Genomic DNA, 19,786 nt, shown 5'->3' with positions numbered 1-19,786 from the left:
AAATATCAAATTTTGAGCATCACTTGGTTTTCACAGTTTAAGTAATGTACTATAAATGGTATTAAAAAGAAGGCAACATTAGGATTGCAGTGACACTGACATTTTATTATCTATTTTATCTTTGATAAATTTAGGCACCATATTTTGCAAAGATGTTTTGTTTTTGTGTGGTGTTTTATAATAAATGCGAAGTAACATAGTAAAATTTTGTATGATATTCTTATAATTGTGCGATTTAATGCCTACGTAATGACTTATTATATCAACTGGGCATATTTCCGATAGCTACATAACTCTTACTAGTGGTTTAGTTTTTAACAATGAACGGATCGAACAGCGTTGTTCATAACTGTGACTTACAACTTGCTGAAAATGGAATTAAACAAAGTTCATCTTCAAGCAAACTCGACAAACCCCGTGCAAATATGTCCAGTTCTCGGGACAGTACTGAAGATTTGCTCGACCTTAAAGGTAAAGTGGAATCAAGATTGCTGTCAATGTGGAACAATGTGAAATTTGGATGGACAGTGAAACTAAAGACAAGTTTTTCCAAAGAATCACCGGTATGGTTATTGGGTCGGTGTTACCATCGCAAGTTAAGTCCAACTGGCTCTCTGGAATCATCTACTGAAATTGGGACAGAAGCAACTGCTCCACAACCCATGGAGCAAATATATGGAGAAGGCATAGAGGGCTTTAAATCAGATTTCATCAGTAGAATATGGATGACTTATCGAAGAGAATTCCCAACAATGATAGGCTCAACATTTACTACAGACTGTGGCTGGGGTTGTATGCTTCGCAGTGGGCAGATGATGCTTGCACAGGCTTTGGTGTGTCACTTTCTTGGCAGGTCATGGAGATGGACACCTGATAAACCCATAGAAAATGCTAGAGAACTTGAAGAAGATTGCAATCATCGAATGATTATAAAATGGTTTGGTGATAAGGCATCAGTAAATAGTCCATTGTCTATTCACCAAATGGTCAGTTTGGGTGAAAGTTTGGGAAAGAAGCCTGGTGATTGGTATGGACCAGCATCTGTGGCACATTGCTTGAAAGCTGTGATGTCTGCTGCTTCTAAAGAAAATTACCTCTTTGACAAATTAGAAGTTTATGTTGCTCAAGATTCCACCGTGTATGTTCAAGATGTTTATACACTTTGTAGGCAACCCCATGGTGAATGGAAATCCCTCATTCTCCTAGTTCCTGTAAAATTAGGTTCTGATAAATTTAATCCTATTTATAGTTCATGTCTAACATCTTTACTGACCTTAGATTTTTGTATTGGAATAATAGGGGGAAGACCAAAGCACTCTTTGTATTTTATTGGCTACCAAGATGATAGATTAATACATCTTGATCCACACTATTGCCAAGAAATGGTGGATGTGTGGCAAGCAAATTTTTCTTTACAGTCTTTTCACTGCAAATCTCCAAGGAAGATGCCTTTAAGTAAGATGGATCCATCTTGTTGCATAGGCTTTTATTTATCTACGGAACATGATTTTGAAACATTTGTAAATATTATTAAGTCATTCCTAGTCCCACAAGCTTTGTCATCAAAGTATGAGTATCCTATATTCACAATAAACAATGGATCCTGTACTACTGTTATGGACACGCCAAATATCCGGTACTCCATATTTGAAACTGAACAGCATTGGGTTTCACCCAACATACAAGACAGTGATACTGATCTAGAGTCTGAAGAGTTTGTATTAGTGTGAATAGCTTATAGAGTTACCACAATACAAATTAAATTATTCTGCTTATAGATTTAAAAGTTAAGATATGCTAAGAAAGGTCAATTGTTTATTTCTTTTCTAGTAAAATAATTTACAAAAGATTCATCATTGTACACATTTAATTATTGTACTTACTACAAGAGTTGACATTTTGTGATTAATAAACTTAAATAGCTTCTTATTATTTGAACTTTAAAAATAATTATTATTGTGTTGATTTTGCAAAAAACAGTAAATATTTGTGACTTTGTTAAACTTTATTTTTATAAAAAGAAACAAATAATGAAATCCATTGATCTGACTTGAATTAAACATGGAAATTATTTATCATGTTGTGTAATGCATATATCTAAACATTTATGTATATTATGCTCGCTAGTGCCTGCCATGTATTTCAATCTGTAAATTATAATAATAATATAATAGTAAAATTTGTGAGTACTTCGTTTTTTATGAGGCTCAGCAAAGCATAAAATTTCGTATCTTTTCTTTAATTTGATCACAATAAGTCATCAACTATTGCATTATAATATGCATTCTGAATTTGAAACTGTGAACTTTGTAGTAGTAAACAGTCAACTGTGGCCCACAAATATGAAAAAGCGAATGCTTGAAATTATCGGGCGAGTAAACTAGGCCCAGTACTACGTTACTCTTAGCATGTGACAACGAGACTACTGTGTTCAGTCTTCACAACGAATGCACGCCCATGTAGGCGGGGACATTAAATATCGCGGGTCAAGGCACACAGTGCAGTGTGTATGTCTCTTGATTACATCATCAACATGTTCACATTGAAGCCTTAATGAGCCCGCAACCATTTCGCGTCCGTTTCACCTCGTTCCTTGAAAATAATACTGGTGTCTGCGTGTCACCTGTTTAAAGTGCATTGTTCTTGGTACGCTTCGAGATGGTCGCGGAGACCGAAAGTCTAAGAGCAGGCGGTCTAGGGCCAAATCTATACCTGTGAATACAAACTGTAGCTTATTAAATGACTAACGGCGCCCATGTTTAAGACGCTTAAAAGAACAGATTTATGTGACGAGGTCAACGTATTATGAAGTGGGAAATTGAGTCGAGGGTTGCATTAAAAATGAAAAGACTCCATAATTAATCAATAACGTTTAATTAAATATGCACACAAATTAAGTTTTCAAGGAAAATGTTACCGTATTAAAATAAAGATCTTGTTGTAATTTTAAAATAGGTTACTTATATATTTTTTTCTTTCATTAACAGTTTTTATAATTAAGTAATAAACTTATACACCCAACAATCCAAACGTAACCATGTCTACATACTAAATTGCAAGTTTCGTACCTTTGCTACCAGGTACTATGAAAAGGGTTAGAGGATTTTTAAAACGGGCTCTTGATTACTCAACACTAACGCAGCTAGTGGGTGATAGAACTCTATCCGAGGATCTGGCCATAACTCCCCTTAGGGTTCGCTGCACCAAACAAATGGGCTAGGGACCTAGTTAGTCTTATCCCTGCATTTCCTCTTCCTGAACATGAAGATGAATTAAAGCGGTGCTTAGAAAGTATGCTGCAGCTGCTTTGCCGAGTGCGGTCAATATTCGAAGGCTAAAGAGATCCGATGAAATCTTTCAATAGTCGCCGGTTAGCAAAAGAAATGAACCCGAATCCACCTTAACCCCTTCATTATTAAGCTGGCAATAGAAAAGGCCGATTGTCGTGTCGACGAATGGCGTAGGACCCGGCAAGCACTAAATTCCAAGAAAATCCGGGACTTCTATAAGTCAGGAGTGTTGGGCAACATTTAGTTTGTATTTGACTAATGATTGAACACGTAAATCATGATGGATGACTTATAACCAATTCTGAAAATTAGTAAACCATAATCAGTAAATACAGATTTCAATCCTAATTAAATTACAAAATGCAATAATTTGTGAAAATACATATTTGGATGTTTGTTAGAAGTAAACGGAATGCGCCGACCGTATTTGGATGAAAATTGTCACACAGATAAGCTATGTCCTGACCTGAAATAACACAGGCTACTTTTTATCCTGAAATTTTGCTCTCATGTAATCTGTTTTCTTATATAGCGCTATGTATCGCTGCAGGGGTTTAGAGACTTTGGTTGCAGGAAAAGATCTTTATGCAGGCGGAGCCATGAGCCTAATGTAAGTTTATACTTAAATGCCAAGGTCTCTATCTGCGACATTTTCGAACAAATTTAGTATGGAGATAGTTTAAAGACCCTGGCAAGGACATAGGCTACAATTAATTTCGGAAAAATACACATTAGGACTTGATCTCGGAAAGATTAAAAAATAAAGTGTCGATAGTTATGTGCTTGTCGAACATCGGCGCTATTACGATACCTATGTGTTTTTTGTTTCTACGGGTCTGTTCATTTAGCAGAATCATTAAGCCATAAAGTTATGATTGAAACTAGCGATGGAATAGTTGATAACTAATTACTTTAGTCATAATGATTAAAGCTTTCAATAATGTCTAAATAAGTCCCACTTACATTATTTGTGACTAAATTAATCGTAATTGGTCAATAATTAATTGAAAACTTTTATGTTCCTTTGCCCAACACTGGTACGCGATTATCATATGGGGTTCATGTTTATGCTATAATTTTATTATCTGATTGACTCGTTTAGAGTTCAGATTGGCGTCTTGGCCTCATTTCTGCTATCTCGTCTTCCTGCCCACACATAACAATAATATATAGAAACGAAACATTCGGTTTATCGCGTAGGTATATCCCACCCATGTCAAATCTGCCATATTAAGGGATTCCAGTTTAGACGGCGACCTCGCTAACTCTTTTACTGTAAACGTGAAGGTGTAGTCTGATTTACTATTATTGAAACTGGCATTTCATTCGGTTTCTCGATTCTTGAGGGATAAAAATATTACCTAAGTACTATTTTGGTCGCTTCGGACATGTTCGTTCTGTGGCTACTGGGTGCTTATAGTACTTACATCAGTCATGACTGTACATATATATTATGCTGGTCTGTAGGAGCACTAACAAAAACCGCGTTTGAAAGTTGCCCACCCCTTGTTTTTAATATCTTAAGAATTTTAAATTAAACAGTAACCCATATTGTCCGGTCCTATACTTATTTCATTTTCGTCGACCTGTTCACAATTTTCCTTTTTCCTATGTCTTCACTCTTCGGCTTAAGATCTCGTACGTTAAGCTCAAGTAGCAATACATTCAGAACTGTACGATTTCAAAATTCTGAATGAAACTAAGCTGCAATGCGAGTTATGTTGAGACAAATCATTTTTTGTAATAATCTCGTCCAGCAACGAACTTAGTCATTTTATAGAGCAACGTTTTGCTACAGGAGAGGGCACGTTGGATAACAATATTTATTGTAATCAAGTTTACGATTCTTTTTAATGCTGAGTGCAATTTAAATTATTTAAATTTTCGGTGTTCTTTTTTCATACAATCTCAAACAATTGAGTTTCGTGCAGAATGACGCGAATATAAATGCGTATATGCATCACAACTCGTATACAATCTGCGGGATTCTATAGTAGGTATTTCACGTGTCTTAATATTTTCCTGCGTAATTAAGCGATTGCAGACAGCTGAATGTCGTACAAAAGGTATCTTTATGTAGGTGCCCAGTCCACACCGCAAAAGAGAAGGGCATCCTCTCTGTCTTAAATTCCTATTTTGATTGATGGAGGAAACCGTGCGACAAATCACTAATATTACATAAGAATACGATCTAGAATTCTTGGATGTGTAGAGATTAGATATTTTGCATGTGCATCACTTTATCTTCTTATTATTATGGACCACATATGATCAGAAAATTCATATTATGTACTGTCAGTGTAACTATGTACCTTCAATTTATCTAAAGAATTCATTTTCTCCTCACACCGAGACATTTGAATGAATTCATTTAATGATATTTCTTCAGTGCTAGAACATGTCCTTGTTTAAATCAGATATTATATAGGTATTGCATTATAGGCGGTTTCTTGGTTATGCCATAACAATGGCTACAGCCTATAAAAAATGTAATATTACACACCACATGATACAACATCCATCACCCTACAATAAGAACAATAATGTTTGGTGCCATAGCAGTCAATTGCAAAGCAACTACTTTTGCTTAATGCAGAGTTCAATCGACAATCTCTTATTTTCTCACAAAGTTGATTATGACAAAAAAGATGTAAATATAAAAAAAAAATATATGTATGGATTAATTTTTGTCCTTAACTGGTGGCGGATGTCTTATAAAATAATGTATAGCATTATAAACAAGATGTGGTGCAACATTATGAAGCGGGTGGACCCTGTTCAGCTCATTACTTGGAGAGCCCACAACAAATGGGTCCCTTGCCCCTGTACCATGCTGGGCTACTGATAAACCACTTAAACCATAACAAGTGTGGTAAATGTCTCTGGGCCTGAAATAAAATAATTATATGAATACTGAAAAATATTACTTATAAATAAGTGAGGTCAATTCTGTGATAACTTACTTGCCAGGCTTATCAATGAGTCCTCCATCATTACATTGACAGCATATTAGAATGTATTCTTGTAAGGCACCTTGATTAAAAAGCACAGTTTCTATTAATTCCTTATTTTCTGAAAATAATAAATTAAGTTCTTGTCAGCCATACTAAAAGTTGCAATAAAAATATTAGTGGTTACATAGCTAATTGCCTTAAAGCTTAGAGATTGGAACTAGGATTGAAACACAGGAAAAATATAATGGTGTAATTTCAATTATAAAAAATATGGCTGATATCAATATCCAAACCACCAATGATATAAATAATAATACATACCTTGTGAAAGTATTGCACTAATTATAGGAAAAATGCCGCCTTGCCAAAAGGAGTAACAGCCATCAACGAGTTTATTAGTTCTGCCTTGAAACCCACCTTCAGTCTTCATTTGCCTATTCACAGCCCATCTGAGCAAAGCATCAACATCACATAACTGTGTCCTATTTAACAAAGCTAGTCCTGCTATTCCACAGAAAGCATATCCACCATGTGCTTCCATACCTGGACAACCCCCAAACCCACCTTCATATGTTTGACAACTCACTATCCACTCAGCAGTTTTGTCAAATAAAGCATCTGTGTAAATATTAGTTATTTTTGCTACACTTATTGCACAGTAAGCACCTCTGATATCTTGTTCTCCACCTATGTGTAGTGCAAATGACCCATCAACTTCCTTAACTGTCCATAAAAACTTTTGTAAACTGCTTCTGTCAATTGAGTCATAGGCTTCATCTGTACCAATGATGCTCAGGGCATTTATTGCTGCATATGTTGTACCAAGATGGGAGTACTGTCCAGGACCACCTCCATATCCACCCTCTGGATGCTGACATTGAGATAAGAACTCTACTGTGTGAGAAAGAGTTTCATCATCAGGCATATCATTCAAAATCCATAGAGAATGTAGAATCCAATAGACAAGCCAGGTTCTACTTGCATCCAAGCACTCATAGCTTATTGGTAATGATTTTAAGGAGCTTTTTAATACTTTAGCATGAACGTCTCGCTTCAACAGAGGTAAATCAGGGTCTATGGCTGAGTCCTTTTCAAACTTTTTATACATTTTCAAAACCATATTCTCAACATAAACCTGAAATAAAAAGTAATAATGATATCAATACTTATGATATTAATGAACACTTATACTCACTAACGTAGCACACTATATACCTTATAGAGGTATAGCAAATAAACTTTAGTATTTGTCTAATAATCACTTAACAAATACTAACATTAAGAGCATTTGAGAGATTTCTCTGTGTTAAGCGTTACTAAGAATTTATTACATTACATAAAAATATTTTTAAAATTAATTTAACTGTACTCTACCTGCTCAGAAGAAGAATCAGTGTTCACATTCTCTGTTTGATATACTGAGTCTGCAATCTCATTGTAAAGTCTGATATGATTTTCCATGTTGTAACGACACAGTAAACGTAAAACTGATCACTGAATATTTTTTGGCAAGTAATCTAATCATTCGGCGAGACCTTAGATAATAGCGGATGATTACAATAACTTATTTAGATATTTATAAACATAAATCACCTGCCAAGCCTGTAACCTAGAGACAATTTGTGGTTATAAAACAGTGTAGACGTAATTATTGTATCTAAATCTAACAAGATATAAGGCCAAAGCTTAGAATAAAGTTATTATTGAATAAACTATATTTGATAAAGTAACTTCTGTGTTTGCAGCAATAATTGTTATTGATATTATTTCAGTAACATAACGAAAAGCAAAATATGCTCAAATGCAGGGTTTCCAGCTTGAAATTTCTGAGTTCCCGTTTTTGTAAAAAAAAAAAAAATTTTACTGATTGTTCCACCACGGAATGTCAATTTTGGAAGATCTAACATTTATTTTTATGATACTAAGAATAAGAAGTAAAATGAAAAAAGCGTATTATATTAAACCAACTGTCAACTACACTCTGTCGGTCGTGACTATTTACTTCGTCTATGCTAAGAGTTTAGCTGAAAATACGTTGGTTCTAGTTTATTTGTTTTTGAATGACGAAACACCATACTATCAAATACAATGTTTTTTATTATTATATGAATCATACCCAAATATATGTTCGAAATGAAAAAGAAAACTTTGCCAGAAGTTTTTTTCTAGTATAATTGGCAATAAGGTTTTTGACTTCGAGTTACGGGACATTATGTAGGAAGTTGGTAACCCTATTTGTCTCTGGTGGTGGCTCTTTGCTATTTGATGACGTTTCCATATAATATATTATAATTCTCTTTAGATGACAAGGCTGTATGGGCTACAACCCTTTGCCTCAATATAAAGGGAAAATTACAAAAAAAAAATTTGGTATCCGCCAAAACTTTGCGCCAAAATCTCGGGACTCCTATATTTTTATTATAATTCTCTTTGCCTTTATTATGTACCAATGATAAAAGAAGTATAGTAAAAAGCGCGGGAACCTTCAAGTGATTAGGCGGGCTTAAAATATATTTTAAAATTTTTATATTAAAATATAACGAAATCCTAATAATTTAGTAAAAGTAAATAAAACTACTGATAAGATATTAGCTAAATAAATATTTAATTCGTTTCTTGCAATGAGGAAGGGCCGAACGAAGAAGCGGAAAAAAGATAGCTTAGGGGATACTGTTGAAGATAAGCCTGAGGAAACCTCAGGTGATTCTTCATCCTCAGAGTGTGAAGAGGAGCAATTAGAGGTTGTAAAATATGCACCATATTATGTCACAGACTATACAAGGAGATATCCTGAAGATGCTGCAGCTGCGGAGTTTGTAGTATTCGTGAGAATCTGCAGATAATCAACGCTCCATTGGATCCAGGGATCTGCTTTCATTATCTACTTGCTTAAAAAGATTTAACAAAGGAGTTAAATATCTGAGAAGTTTAAATAAATTTAAAATTGGTGTTTATTTTGAAAAGCCTGGTCTTGCCAATGCATTTTAAATAACCAAACTTTCCTAAAAGAATATCATTTTAAAGCCAGTATTCCTGCCTATTCAACAGAAGTTACAGGCATTATAAGAAATATACCAATAAAATTAACAAATAAGAAAATTTTTACAATGTTGTCTACCTATAAAAAAATCATCTGTGTCCGAAGATTTTTGCGCAAAACTAACACTGACAATGGTTTTATTCAACAGCCAACCCAAACTGTAGCAATCACATTTGCAGCTTCTGTTCTTCCGGACCATGTCGATTTAGCAGGGTGGAGACATGACATCACAAAGTATGTGCCTCCAGTCAAACAATGCTACCGATGCTTGAGGTATGGCCATTTATCTAAATTTTGCAAAAATTCTGAACGTTGCTCCATATGCAGTGAAAGCCACAATTACAAAACATGTAACAAAACAATGCAAGAAGCTTTATGTGTACATTGCCAGGGCAACCACATCAGCATTTCTGGTGTATGCCCTATAAAGAAAAAGAAAATAGAAGAGAATAAAAATAAATACATGCCCAAATCCTTTGCAGACATTTTTGATGAAAAAAATTTTCCTCTCAAACAAAAAAAACGCGATATTGACTTTCTCACCATTCTTAACTCAGACAATAAAGCATTAAACATTTTAGTTGAGTCAATAGTTAAAATTGTAACCTTAAGTAAAACTAAAGATACACCCATTTGCTCTAAAAGTGTGCTTGACATAGTTAATGAAACATTCAAAGCTAAAAATATTTCTTTTTCAAATTCACCCACAATCAGTTAAATATAGTACAGTGGAATGCACAAAGTCTTTTGTGTAATCGGCATATTTTTACCCAATTTCTTTTTGATCATTCAATTCATATAGCCATTATATCTGAGACTTGGCTCAAACCTCATCATCGTTGCAATATAAAAGGTTATTCTATTGTGCTAAATGACTGTGGCAATCATCATAATGGTGTTGCTATAGTAATTCACAACAGTATTTATTATGAGAATATAGAGACTTATTGTGATGATTCGCTACAAAACGTTGTAATAAAAATAACAATAAATAATAAGCCGCTTTCAATCGCTAGCTTTTATTGTCCTACTAATTGCACCCCTACATTTACGAAATCTAAATTTATCAACTTAATTAACAGTATTCCGAAACCGGCCTTTATATCAGGGGATTTTAATGCACATCATGTCTTGTGGGGTTGTTCTTCAACTGATGCACGAGGCAGAGACATTCTCGATTCCCTCGATGATTGTGATTTAGTGTTATTAAATGATGGACATGTTACTACGGTTGGCACTAACACTTGGCGACCTAATGCACTGGATCTTTCATTTATTAGTCCTTCATTGGCACTTAATTCTGAATGGTGGGTTCATGATGATCCTTTAGGCAGCTATCATTTGCCAACAATGACTAAACTTTTGTTGAACAATAGTTTTCCTCCTGTCTTTAGTGAATCTGCAAACATGAAATACTTTCGGAAATATAATCTTCGTATGATCAACTGGGAAACTTTCTCTGTTTTAGTTAATAAAATGCTAGACAATTCTGATTTTTATCATCTGAACCACTTGAGTTATATAATAAATTCTATAACATTATTATGACAGCTGTTGAGCAATCAATTCCACAGAGTAGCAATAAATTATTGCACTATCAAACTAATTCTATTAAGAACATTCGGCATCAGACAGTTCCTTGGTGGAATGAGAGTTGTGCGTTGGCCGTCAAAAATAGTAAAGATGCTTATATAAGGTTCAAATACAATCCTACACTTGAAAATTTTATCGAATTCAAAAAATTACAAGCTCGAAAAAAATTTGTAATAAAACGAGAGAGGAATAATAGTTGGCAAGAATTTTGTTCAAAATTATCTCGAGTAACTCCTGTTTCTAAAATTTGGCAAACTATGCGTAAATTTAATAAAACTTTCTCATCATCTTCCATGTCGACTACATCAGATAGCTTATGGATTAACGATTTTTAAGGAAATATTCTCCAGACTTCGTTGAACCCCATCATGATTTTCATTCTGGGACCGCTCGTTTAAATATCAATAACTCCTATCTCGTTGATCCATTTACTTTAGAAGAATTAAATACAGCCATAAAATCTCGGAGAGATACAGCGTGCGGATTAGACAATATTTCATATAAAATGATCAAAAATCTCTCGTCACGTAATAAATTAATTTTTCTAAAAATTTTAAATTCTTTATGGTGCACCTCTCTTATTCCGAAAGAGTGGAAAATGGATTGTTTGGTTCCAATACTCAAGCCCGATAAATCTCCCAATAGTCCGGATTCATATCGACCAATAGCATTAACCTCATGTGTTGGGAAAATTTTTGAACAGCTTCTAAAACTTCGTCTTGAATTTTATATCGAACATAACCGCCTTTTACCCAACAATCAATTTGGTTTTCGTCGCGGGATGTCTGCCCGGGAAAGCCTTGCTCACTTTTATACTGACGTCAACTCTGCTTTTAATGAAAACAAACATCTGGCATGCATTTTTCTAGATGTTGTGGGTGCTTTTAATAATGTCAATATAAGTTTGTTGTCTACATCTCTATTAAATTTGGGTATTCCAGATAAAATGGTTCATTGATTTACAATTTCCTCTCAGGTAGAGAAGTTTTTGTTAAATATAATAATAAATTTTATGGACCTAGACTTTCATTTAAAGGTGTGTGTCAGGGAGGTATTTTAAGCCCCCTGTTGTATATATTATATACTTATACATCGATTAAATATAGTTTTGGGATCGAGCGTTGTAAATCTGCAATTTGCTGACGATTTAGCCATATACTGCAGCGGTGATGACTTGGTACAAACTAAAACTAAATTAAATCTGGTTCTTCAAAATCTTCACCGTTATTTCAATTTTTTGGGCTTAGAAATCAATCCATATAAAAGCAAAATAGTAATATTTTCTAAAAAAAGCCTTAAAATTTCTGTATTTTCTGTTTTATATCACAACATTAAAATTCCTATTGAAACAAACGTGAAATTCTTAGGAGTTCTTTTCCATCAAAATTTAAGTTGGTTAAAGTACGTCGATTGCTTAATAGTAAGGGCTATGAAAGCTACAAATATTCTCAGATCCTTAGTTGGCTCTAAATGGGGAGCAGATCCAAATACTCTTTTAATGCTTTATAAATCGTTAATTAGAAGCCATTTTGAATACGCATTCTTTTGTTATGCTTCCTCTATTAGACTGATCGATAAAATTGAGAAAATACAAAATAAAAATATGCGTTTAATTCTCGGTGCCATGAATACATCTATTAACTCTATGCAAATTGAATGCAATTTACCTCCTATGAGAATTCGCATTCTAATGTTGTTGTACAAATTCATCTTCAAAATGGTAACTATTTCCAATAATACTTTACTCTCTAAACTTAGAAAAAATTCCGGCACTTATCTTACCGATAACTTAGATAAAATACTAAATGTTACTACCGTTTATAATATTTATCACAATGATACTTTACCTTGCTATGATGGTGATTACGAAAGTAAGTTCAATAATATTAAAATTGTCATTGATAATGAATTGGGCAATAAGCATGATGTATACAACAGAATTTCTGAGTGGCAAGAACACATACAAGTATATACAGATGGAGCGAAGACTCAAGATAAAGTCTCTATGGCTATCTACGATTTGCCAAACAGAATTGGATATGGATTGAGACTTCCTGACGTCACGAGTATATATACTGCGGAGGCATATGCTATTGTTGCTGCTTTGGATTATATAGAAAACAAAGTACAATCAAATTTAGAATTGAAAAATGGATTATAATTACTGATTGTATGAGTGTGTTACTGGCTTTAACAAATCCTATGTACTCATCTGGTACTCATTTTATCATTTACGATATTCGCAAAAGGTATTATAAACTAACTATGCAAGGTAAAATAGACATTGTCCTTTTCTGGACACCATCTCATGTTGGCGTTATTGGCAATGAAAGAGTTGATTATTTAGCCAGGCTTATCACAAACACTTCGAACGTGGTACCATACAGAAACATAAAAATTCCAATATCAGACTGTTTAGTATTAATTAAGAAGGAAATTCAAGACTTATGGAAGCATCATTGGGAAGACAGTCTTCAACGAAAGGGGCAGTGGTACAGGTCTATCAATCCAAATATTATGACTCCCTGGTTTTATAAAGGTAACTTTGTTAATAGGCGTTTTTATACAACAATATGTCGTCTGCGAATCGGTCATGGACGATTTAATGAGCATCTTCATAGAATGAACATTTTACCATCACCATATTGTACATATTGTAATTGTGGCCTAATTCAGTCTTTGGATCATATATTTTTTGAATGCAGCGATTTAGCTGTTCAACGACTTTTGCTGATTGAAGAACTTTTACGTATTTATGGAAATGCCGAGAGTATCCCGCGCTCTTTGCAAACGATTTTGAAGAATCGGCAATGTTATCTCTCTTTATGCAACTTTATTTGGTCCACTATTGGAGAAATTTGATTTTTGTACAAATTAATTAAGTGAAGAATTTTGTGAACTCTTATTTTGACATGATATACATATAATATGGAGATTTCTACATGATAAATAGATATAGACAGATCATATACTTGAGGATACAGACATGGCTTCGGCCTTATAATTGAGACTATTTCAGACATGGCTTCGGCCTTATAATTGTGACTATTTCAGATATGGCTTCGGCCTTATAATTGAGAATATTTCAGACATGGCTTCGGCCTTATAATTGAGAATATTTCAGACATGGCTTCGGCCTTATAATTGAGACTATTACAGACATGGCTTCGGCCTTATAATTGAGAATATTGCAGACATGGCTTCGGCCTTATAATTGAGACTATTTCAGACATGGCCTCGGCCTTAGAATTGTTACTATTTCAGACATGGCCTCGGCCTTAGAATTGTGACTATATGAGATATGGCTTCGGCCCTATAATTGAGAATATTTCAGACATGGCTTCAGCCTTATAATTGGGAACGTTGCAAACATGACTTTCGTCTTATAATTCAAGAATATTACAGATATGGCTCCGGCCTTTAAATTGTTATAAAGAAAATGTATAAAAGAAGATAGACTAGGCTGTATGGCTGAGAGCCTTTGCCTTCTCCTTAAGGAGTAAATCAAATCAAAAAAAAAAAGAAGTATAGTTATGTACATACTAATTATATTTATGTAAATTACGCATATTTATAACTTATATTAAAAAACATTACCTGCGTGACATCAAGTTGCTTTTATAATCCAGTTCATATCTTTTCCGTAGTATTATAAATGCTTTTTGTCATATCTACTTTTGGGGAACAGGTTTCGAAATTAATATCAGTAAACATTTTAAGAATTACTGACTATAAAACATTGAAATCAAGATGATGCCTGGAAGAATTGGTAATTTGCCAATATCAGCTGAAAACCCTTTAGGATTATCGTGGCATGATTCTGCGTGGATTCCGTTACTGAACCCGACTAATATAATGGATTACTTCTCGGAGCGTTCAAACCCATTTTTTGATCGCACCTGTAATAATGAAGTTGTAAAAATGCAGCGGCTTAGCATGGATCAACTACAGTAATGTTTCTTTTCTATATTATATTAACATATAGTATAAATAAGTAAACATAATATTAAATGAGTCAAATGTGATAACTTAAAGCTCAAGATACAAAACGCAAGAGTTAAAATTCTTTATTCTATATAAACATTAACACCTGATGAAAAAGGCAAATGCCGTTGAGCCTTAGTATTGAGCGTAGAGCATCTGCTTCATGTGATATGTGCCAAATCTGAGACTACAGAATGGCAATCATATATCAATACATCTTTGCCACTGAGGCAATTGAAGCAAATAAAATTAGAAAATGTCTTACTAATATAAACATATTGCTAATTAAAGAAACAATGAATCAATATCATTATCATGTCATATAATTTTTAGATTGGAATGGCTCTGTTATATTTTGTAAACACATTTCTTAAAATTATATTTTTTTATAATACAGATTGATCATTATATGACCAGTTATTTACAGTTAAAAATGTGTGTTAAAGTAGGGATTGTGTTAATTTTTCAGGAATATGACTGGATTAGAATACATATTACTGCATGTACAGGAGCCAATATTGTATGTGATCCGTAAACAGCACAGACACAGCCCCACTCAGGCAACACCACTAGCTGATTATTACATCATTGCTGGTATTGTTTACCAAGCACCAGATTTAGCCAGTGTATTAAACTCAAGATTGGTAACTATGGCATAATATTTTTTTTATTTCAACTCGGCCTATCTAAGAGTTAAGAATAAAATATGCTGGGAACTAGTATCCTTTCATAATGTGTATGTGTTATTTTAGATTTCATTTCTAAATGTAATTACTTTTTTTTAGCTCTCGGCTGTCCACCATCTGCAGTGTTCATTTGAAGAAACCATGTCATACTCCAGGTATCATCCTAGTAAAGGGTACTGGTGGGATTTCAAAGCTAATAAACCAGGTATGTTGTTTATATTTGCAAGCCTCTCCTATGAATATTTCTATGGATTAGTGCATTCAAACAAAAATAATGCAACATTAATGGTCATGCTCTTTGATTACATTGAATTACAGCTTCGATTTTTAGCAGCTAGAAGAGATATTAGACCTGTGTATTTATTACAACTTTTAACCCCATTAAAATAAATACTTGCCCTTCTATGGCTAATATTCTAATAATATTCTGTTCTATAAGCAATCTAATATTTTTTTCATTTAATGGAGTATCAAATACTGCATAAGCAATTAATTTATCAGGGCTGGGCAATTATAATTCAGGACAATCAGCACCAAAAGAAGTTTCATCAGCACCTAAAGAGGAGCCATCAACATTGTTTCAACGTCAAAGGGTAGACATGTTGCTTGCAGAACTCATGCGACAATTTCCACTACCAGTTTCACAAACAACACCTAACCAGGTAAACCTCCAACAATATGCTATGCTGAGTTTAAGTGGCGGCCCTAAACAGACGCGAGGCTCCGGGTAGAGTAACAAAACGTTCCCCTGTTTTAACAGTTTCGTCGGTAAGAACGTAAAAAAAAGGTCCTGCGAGGCATCGCGCGAGGCCCCGGGTGGTTGCCCGGTTCGCCTCCCCCAAAGGCCGCCTCTGCTGAGTTTAACAACAATGTTTCCTTAGAGTTGACTAACCTCTATGAGTCAAATTGAAAAACTCTTATTTATTCGCCTGTTACATTCTATTTGAAACGCATCGTAGCCCACCGAGCTAAACGAATAAATACGATTCGATTCGTCATGCGTCAATTCTGCTCCAGTCAATGTCGGCCTTATACTATTATCACAGAATATTTTATGTACGATTTTAACGATTATTTTAGAATAAGTAATTAAGGACAAAAAATTAGAAAAACTAGGTCTTTTGTCAAAATGGCAATAAAATTGGTTTCATTTAGCAATTCATATTTCAAATATTGCAATGTATAAGAATGGGCGTGTAGAGGGGTAATCATTTCATCTCTTTCTATAGTCTACACAGTATTTTGTCCCATTTTTTGTTTTTTGACATCTAGCTCTAACATTGGCTTTCAAAGACTTATATTTCATTTTTTAGGATTTTAAAATATGAATATTTTTGAGAAATCTTATAAAAATGTGAGTAAAATCATGTAGTATGTTATCATTTTATAATTTTTCAGACAAATGGTGTTACTGTGAAGACAGAAAACACGGATGGCAAAGCTGGTGATAAATCTACTGATGGGAATGTAAATAACATAACTATAAAGCAGGAACCAGTTGATCCTAGTAGTTCAGACATGACCAATGGATCATTGCAAGGACATAGTGAAATAAAAACAGAAATAAAACAGGAAAACATGAAACCTCCTCCAGAGAAGAAGACAAGACTTTAATATAAGATACACTTAGGACAATTCAATTTTGCACTTCTATATTTTTTAACAACGCAGTATTTTTCTCCTGTTGTGTATTAAACAAGTTGGTTATAGTTTCTGGAGCTGATGAGTTGTTTAAACAAAATTGACAATTAATTCTTCTCTGATCTGATAGTGCTGTGTCTACGGTGCTACCATTGGTTTGTACACTGAAATTATTAATAATAAATAATTATTTATGTATTAAGTATATAATGTAATATGCATACACACCCATACTCCCGCAGTTTATCCCTGAAAGAGAAGATGGAGGCGCAACTGGTGCGTCCAATTTTAGCTGTGCGTTTTTCAACCCATAGTGTGAATGTGAATGGCGGTGAGCCTATCCCCATATTGGGTACAAATTCCAGAGTCCAGCCTGATACTAAGTAGAAAACCTCAATATCTCTACCCAACTCAGGTATTAAACCCAAGACTTTAACACTGCAGTTGTACCACACCATATTACAACTACGCCACTGAGGTAGTAATAACAATCACAGTAGCAATCTGTGACACCAGCATCATGTTATTTCTCATGGGATTAATTACCGAGATAAGGAATAGCTTGTATTAATCCAGTACACAGTATTTGTGTTCCAAATTTCGCTTTAATCTGTCTAGCTGTTTCTGCATTTGCTTCTAAGAAACATTTTTACCTCTTAGACCTAAATAGACCCAGCTCAAATCCGAAACTAAATCCTTGTTGATAGCCCGAATCAAAGCTGGATTGGAAAACAGCAGCCTGGCCATCGGACGCACCATCCATATATCCTAACTGCGAAATCAAAAAAAGCGTGTTGAAGTCGTGAAATATAGTTATAATGAAAAGGTTTTAGATGATGGTTTATTTACTTTATTAAGTGGTTCAGTCACACGGGACCACGTCTTCCTCGATATACTAATACCATCTTCAGACATTTCTAATTGGTATTTTTACTCTTAGAAAAGATTGCTCGTAAAATATAAAGTACATAGGTACTTTGTGAAATAACTTGAGATTAATTTTATTTTGCAATCGGAGTAGAAATACGCGAATATGTTTTTTACATTGTTAATATACGTTCTGCAAAATATATTTTACTTCATGAAAGAACATACGTTATGCTTAATTAATTAGCATTAATTAGTACCAATGACAAAAATTACAAACAGAATTATAACCTCGAAATTATAGCATTTATAGCATCAAAGAGCAGAGCAGAGACCAATAAACTAGAGAGACGGTTAACTTCATACATTGATTTTAACACGATAAGGAAACCCACACTAGCATGCGTTTCATGTCTATATTATGTTATACAATTAATTCATGAATAGTTGGAACTCTCTTTCTTTCCCGGGTGAAAACCTATGACCCTTATTATTCTCACTTACACACAGGTTATGTTGAAAAATAAATATGGCCGTAGTACTAGAGACGTAGCCGTATTGAAAATCGATATTTTTCCGAATATACCGATTTTTAAATAATTAAGGATGTGCTTAGGCTGGTTTCACACTAATACAAAAATCGGTTATCGATTTGCTACAGTGAGTACACGGCGTAAATGTAGTGTCACGTGTTTACCCATTTAAAATATTGACAAATAAAATAAAACAACTTTTCTTATCTAAATATAAAGATTTATTAGTAATGTTTTCATTACTTTTCACGCCCAATTTACCATAATTTCAGAATCTACCGATAGCCAGCGAAAATAATTTTTACTTAAAATTGCAGCCCGTATAATTGCATTTTCTGTTCAATAAAATAAAATATAGGTAAACAAAGTTATTGCTGTACTTATGATACGTTTAAAACAAATCAAATAAATTAATGAACAAACCACTGAGTCACTACAGACGCTAAAATTTAAAAAATAATTGATATATAAAGGATAAAAAAACGAAAGAAGTCAGCTCGGGCCGACAGGACAAAAGGTATATGATATAATCTTAATAAAATAAAAGGAATGCATCACGATCTTCGCCGTCGAAGAATACAATATAGGCCCCTACCTAGCTAATCCACCAGCCTTTCACTAGCTACCTAAGAGATGACTACCCGAAGAAGAAAGGCAGAAAGAAACTCCGGGCTTATTTTTTTGTCATCAATTACCAAATATTTTTTATAGATGTTGTATACAAAGTAGTCACATAGCTTATATAAGGTGGTGCACGGATTAAAAACATGGACTGGCATAAAGCAAATACATAAATAGTGCACACCGTTCAGCCGCTTACATTTACCAACATAATTTTAATTTTCATCATTACAATTCAATATTATAAAGGCAAATGCAACAACATGATTTTTGGTTGTCTTCCACTTATTAATATTTTGTCATATAAATCAACAATAACTTACAAGAAACAAAATTGGATTGCATATAAATTTAACAGTAACAATTTACATAAAATTAAAAATAATGACAATACAATGACTGACTAGTGGCACATTTGAAAGAAAAATTACTACAAAGGACAAAAATGTTAGATATTTTATATTGAAAACATGATTTTAAATAAAAAGGTAAAATTAATATTTTTGTACATACTAAATGAATAGAAATATGAACTATTTTGGAAACATAAACATTTTTATTTTACCGTGTTCAAGCA

At 33.8% G+C, this 19,786-nt stretch overlaps 5 protein-coding genes across 8 annotated transcripts in view; 3 read left to right on the top strand and 2 right to left on the bottom strand.

The window, feature by feature from the left end:
* LOC119188469 overlaps window positions 1–19,786 on the top strand; it is a 246,457-nt gene that overhangs the window by 31,818 nt on the left and 194,853 nt on the right. The gene's annotated exons all lie outside the window — the stretch shown is intronic.
* On the top strand, window positions 96–2,223 carry LOC115451524 (cysteine protease ATG4D). Its single transcript, XM_030179873.2, has one exon. The coding sequence runs from the start codon at window positions 321–323 to the stop codon at window positions 1,728–1,730; it is 1,410 nt and encodes a 469-aa protein (XP_030035733.1). The 5' UTR covers window positions 96–320; the 3' UTR covers window positions 1,731–2,223.
* Window positions 2,859–8,067, bottom strand: LOC115451525 (protein farnesyltransferase subunit beta). Its single transcript, XM_030179874.2, has 4 exons — window positions 7,619–8,067; window positions 6,566–7,379; window positions 6,254–6,362; window positions 2,859–6,178 (listed from the first exon to the last, which is right to left on the bottom strand). Exons 1-4 carry the CDS (start codon window positions 7,703–7,705, stop codon window positions 5,971–5,973), a joined length of 1,218 nt encoding a protein of 405 aa, XP_030035734.1. The 5' UTR covers window positions 7,706–8,067; the 3' UTR covers window positions 2,859–5,970.
* Window positions 14,403–17,393, top strand: LOC115451526 (mediator of RNA polymerase II transcription subunit 6). 2 transcript variants are annotated; one of them, XM_030179876.2, is made up of 5 exons: window positions 14,403–14,827; window positions 15,331–15,505; window positions 15,647–15,752; window positions 16,070–16,209; window positions 16,946–17,393. In XM_030179876.2, the coding sequence occupies exons 1-5, from the start codon at window positions 14,628–14,630 to the stop codon at window positions 17,159–17,161; spliced, it is 837 nt and encodes a 278-aa protein (XP_030035736.1). In that variant the 5' UTR covers window positions 14,403–14,627; the 3' UTR covers window positions 17,162–17,393. The 2 variants fall into 2 exon arrangements, with proteins under 2 accessions (XP_030035736.1, XP_030035735.1); XM_030179875.2 differs by having other exon boundaries at window positions 14,404–14,827; window positions 16,049–16,209.
* LOC115451529 lies at window positions 17,124–18,543 on the bottom strand. Its single transcript, XM_030179881.2, has 3 exons — window positions 18,038–18,543; window positions 17,842–17,960; window positions 17,124–17,352 (listed from the first exon to the last, which is right to left on the bottom strand). The coding sequence occupies exons 1-3, from the start codon at window positions 18,101–18,103 to the stop codon at window positions 17,184–17,186; spliced, it is 354 nt and encodes a 117-aa protein (XP_030035741.1). The 5' UTR covers window positions 18,104–18,543; the 3' UTR covers window positions 17,124–17,183.

Source organism: Manduca sexta, chromosome 13 (genome assembly GCF_014839805.1).
Source record: "Manduca sexta isolate Smith_Timp_Sample1 chromosome 13, JHU_Msex_v1.0, whole genome shotgun sequence".
In the NCBI taxonomy this organism is placed as follows: Eukaryota; Metazoa; Arthropoda; class Insecta; order Lepidoptera; family Sphingidae; genus Manduca; species Manduca sexta.
This window is presented reverse-complemented; position numbering and strand designations above follow the sequence as displayed.

What these genes read in the sequence shown, in the direction of transcription:
- LOC115451524 (XM_030179873.2), top strand. Translation starts at nt 321, where the DNA reads ATGAACGGATCGAACAGCGTTGTTCATAACTGTGACTTACAACTTGCT.
- LOC115451525 (XM_030179874.2), bottom strand. Translation starts at nt 7,705, where the DNA reads ATGGAAAATCATATCAGACTTTACAATGAGATTGCAGACTCAGTATAT. An exon ending in TAGTGCAATACTTTCACAAG is followed by an intron (nt 6,363 to 6,565) that starts GTATGTATTATT and finishes TATTATTTTCAG; the next exon opens with AAAATAAGGAATTAATAGAA. An exon ending in CTCATTGATAAGCCTGGCAA is followed by an intron (nt 6,179 to 6,253) that starts GTAAGTTATCAC and finishes ATTTTATTTCAG; the next exon opens with GCCCAGAGACATTTACCACA.
- LOC115451526 (XM_030179875.2), top strand. Translation starts at nt 14,628, where the DNA reads ATGATGCCTGGAAGAATTGGTAATTTGCCAATATCAGCTGAAAACCCT. An exon ending in GTGTATTAAACTCAAGATTG is followed by an intron (nt 15,506 to 15,646) that starts GTAACTATGGCA and finishes ACTTTTTTTTAG; the next exon opens with CTCTCGGCTGTCCACCATCT. An exon ending in TTTCAAAGCTAATAAACCAG is followed by an intron (nt 15,753 to 16,048) that starts GTATGTTGTTTA and finishes TTAATTTATCAG; the next exon opens with GGCTGGGCAATTATAATTCA.
- LOC115451529 (XM_030179881.2), bottom strand. Translation starts at nt 18,103, where the DNA reads ATGTCTGAAGATGGTATTAGTATATCGAGGAAGACGTGGTCCCGTGTG. An exon ending in TGACTGAACCACTTAATAAA is followed by an intron (nt 17,961 to 18,037) that starts GTAAATAAACCA and finishes TTGATTTCGCAG; the next exon opens with TTAGGATATATGGATGGTGC. An exon ending in GGTCTATTTAGGTCTAAGAG is followed by an intron (nt 17,353 to 17,841) that starts GTAAAAATGTTT and finishes TAATAATTTCAG; the next exon opens with TGTACAAACCAATGGTAGCA.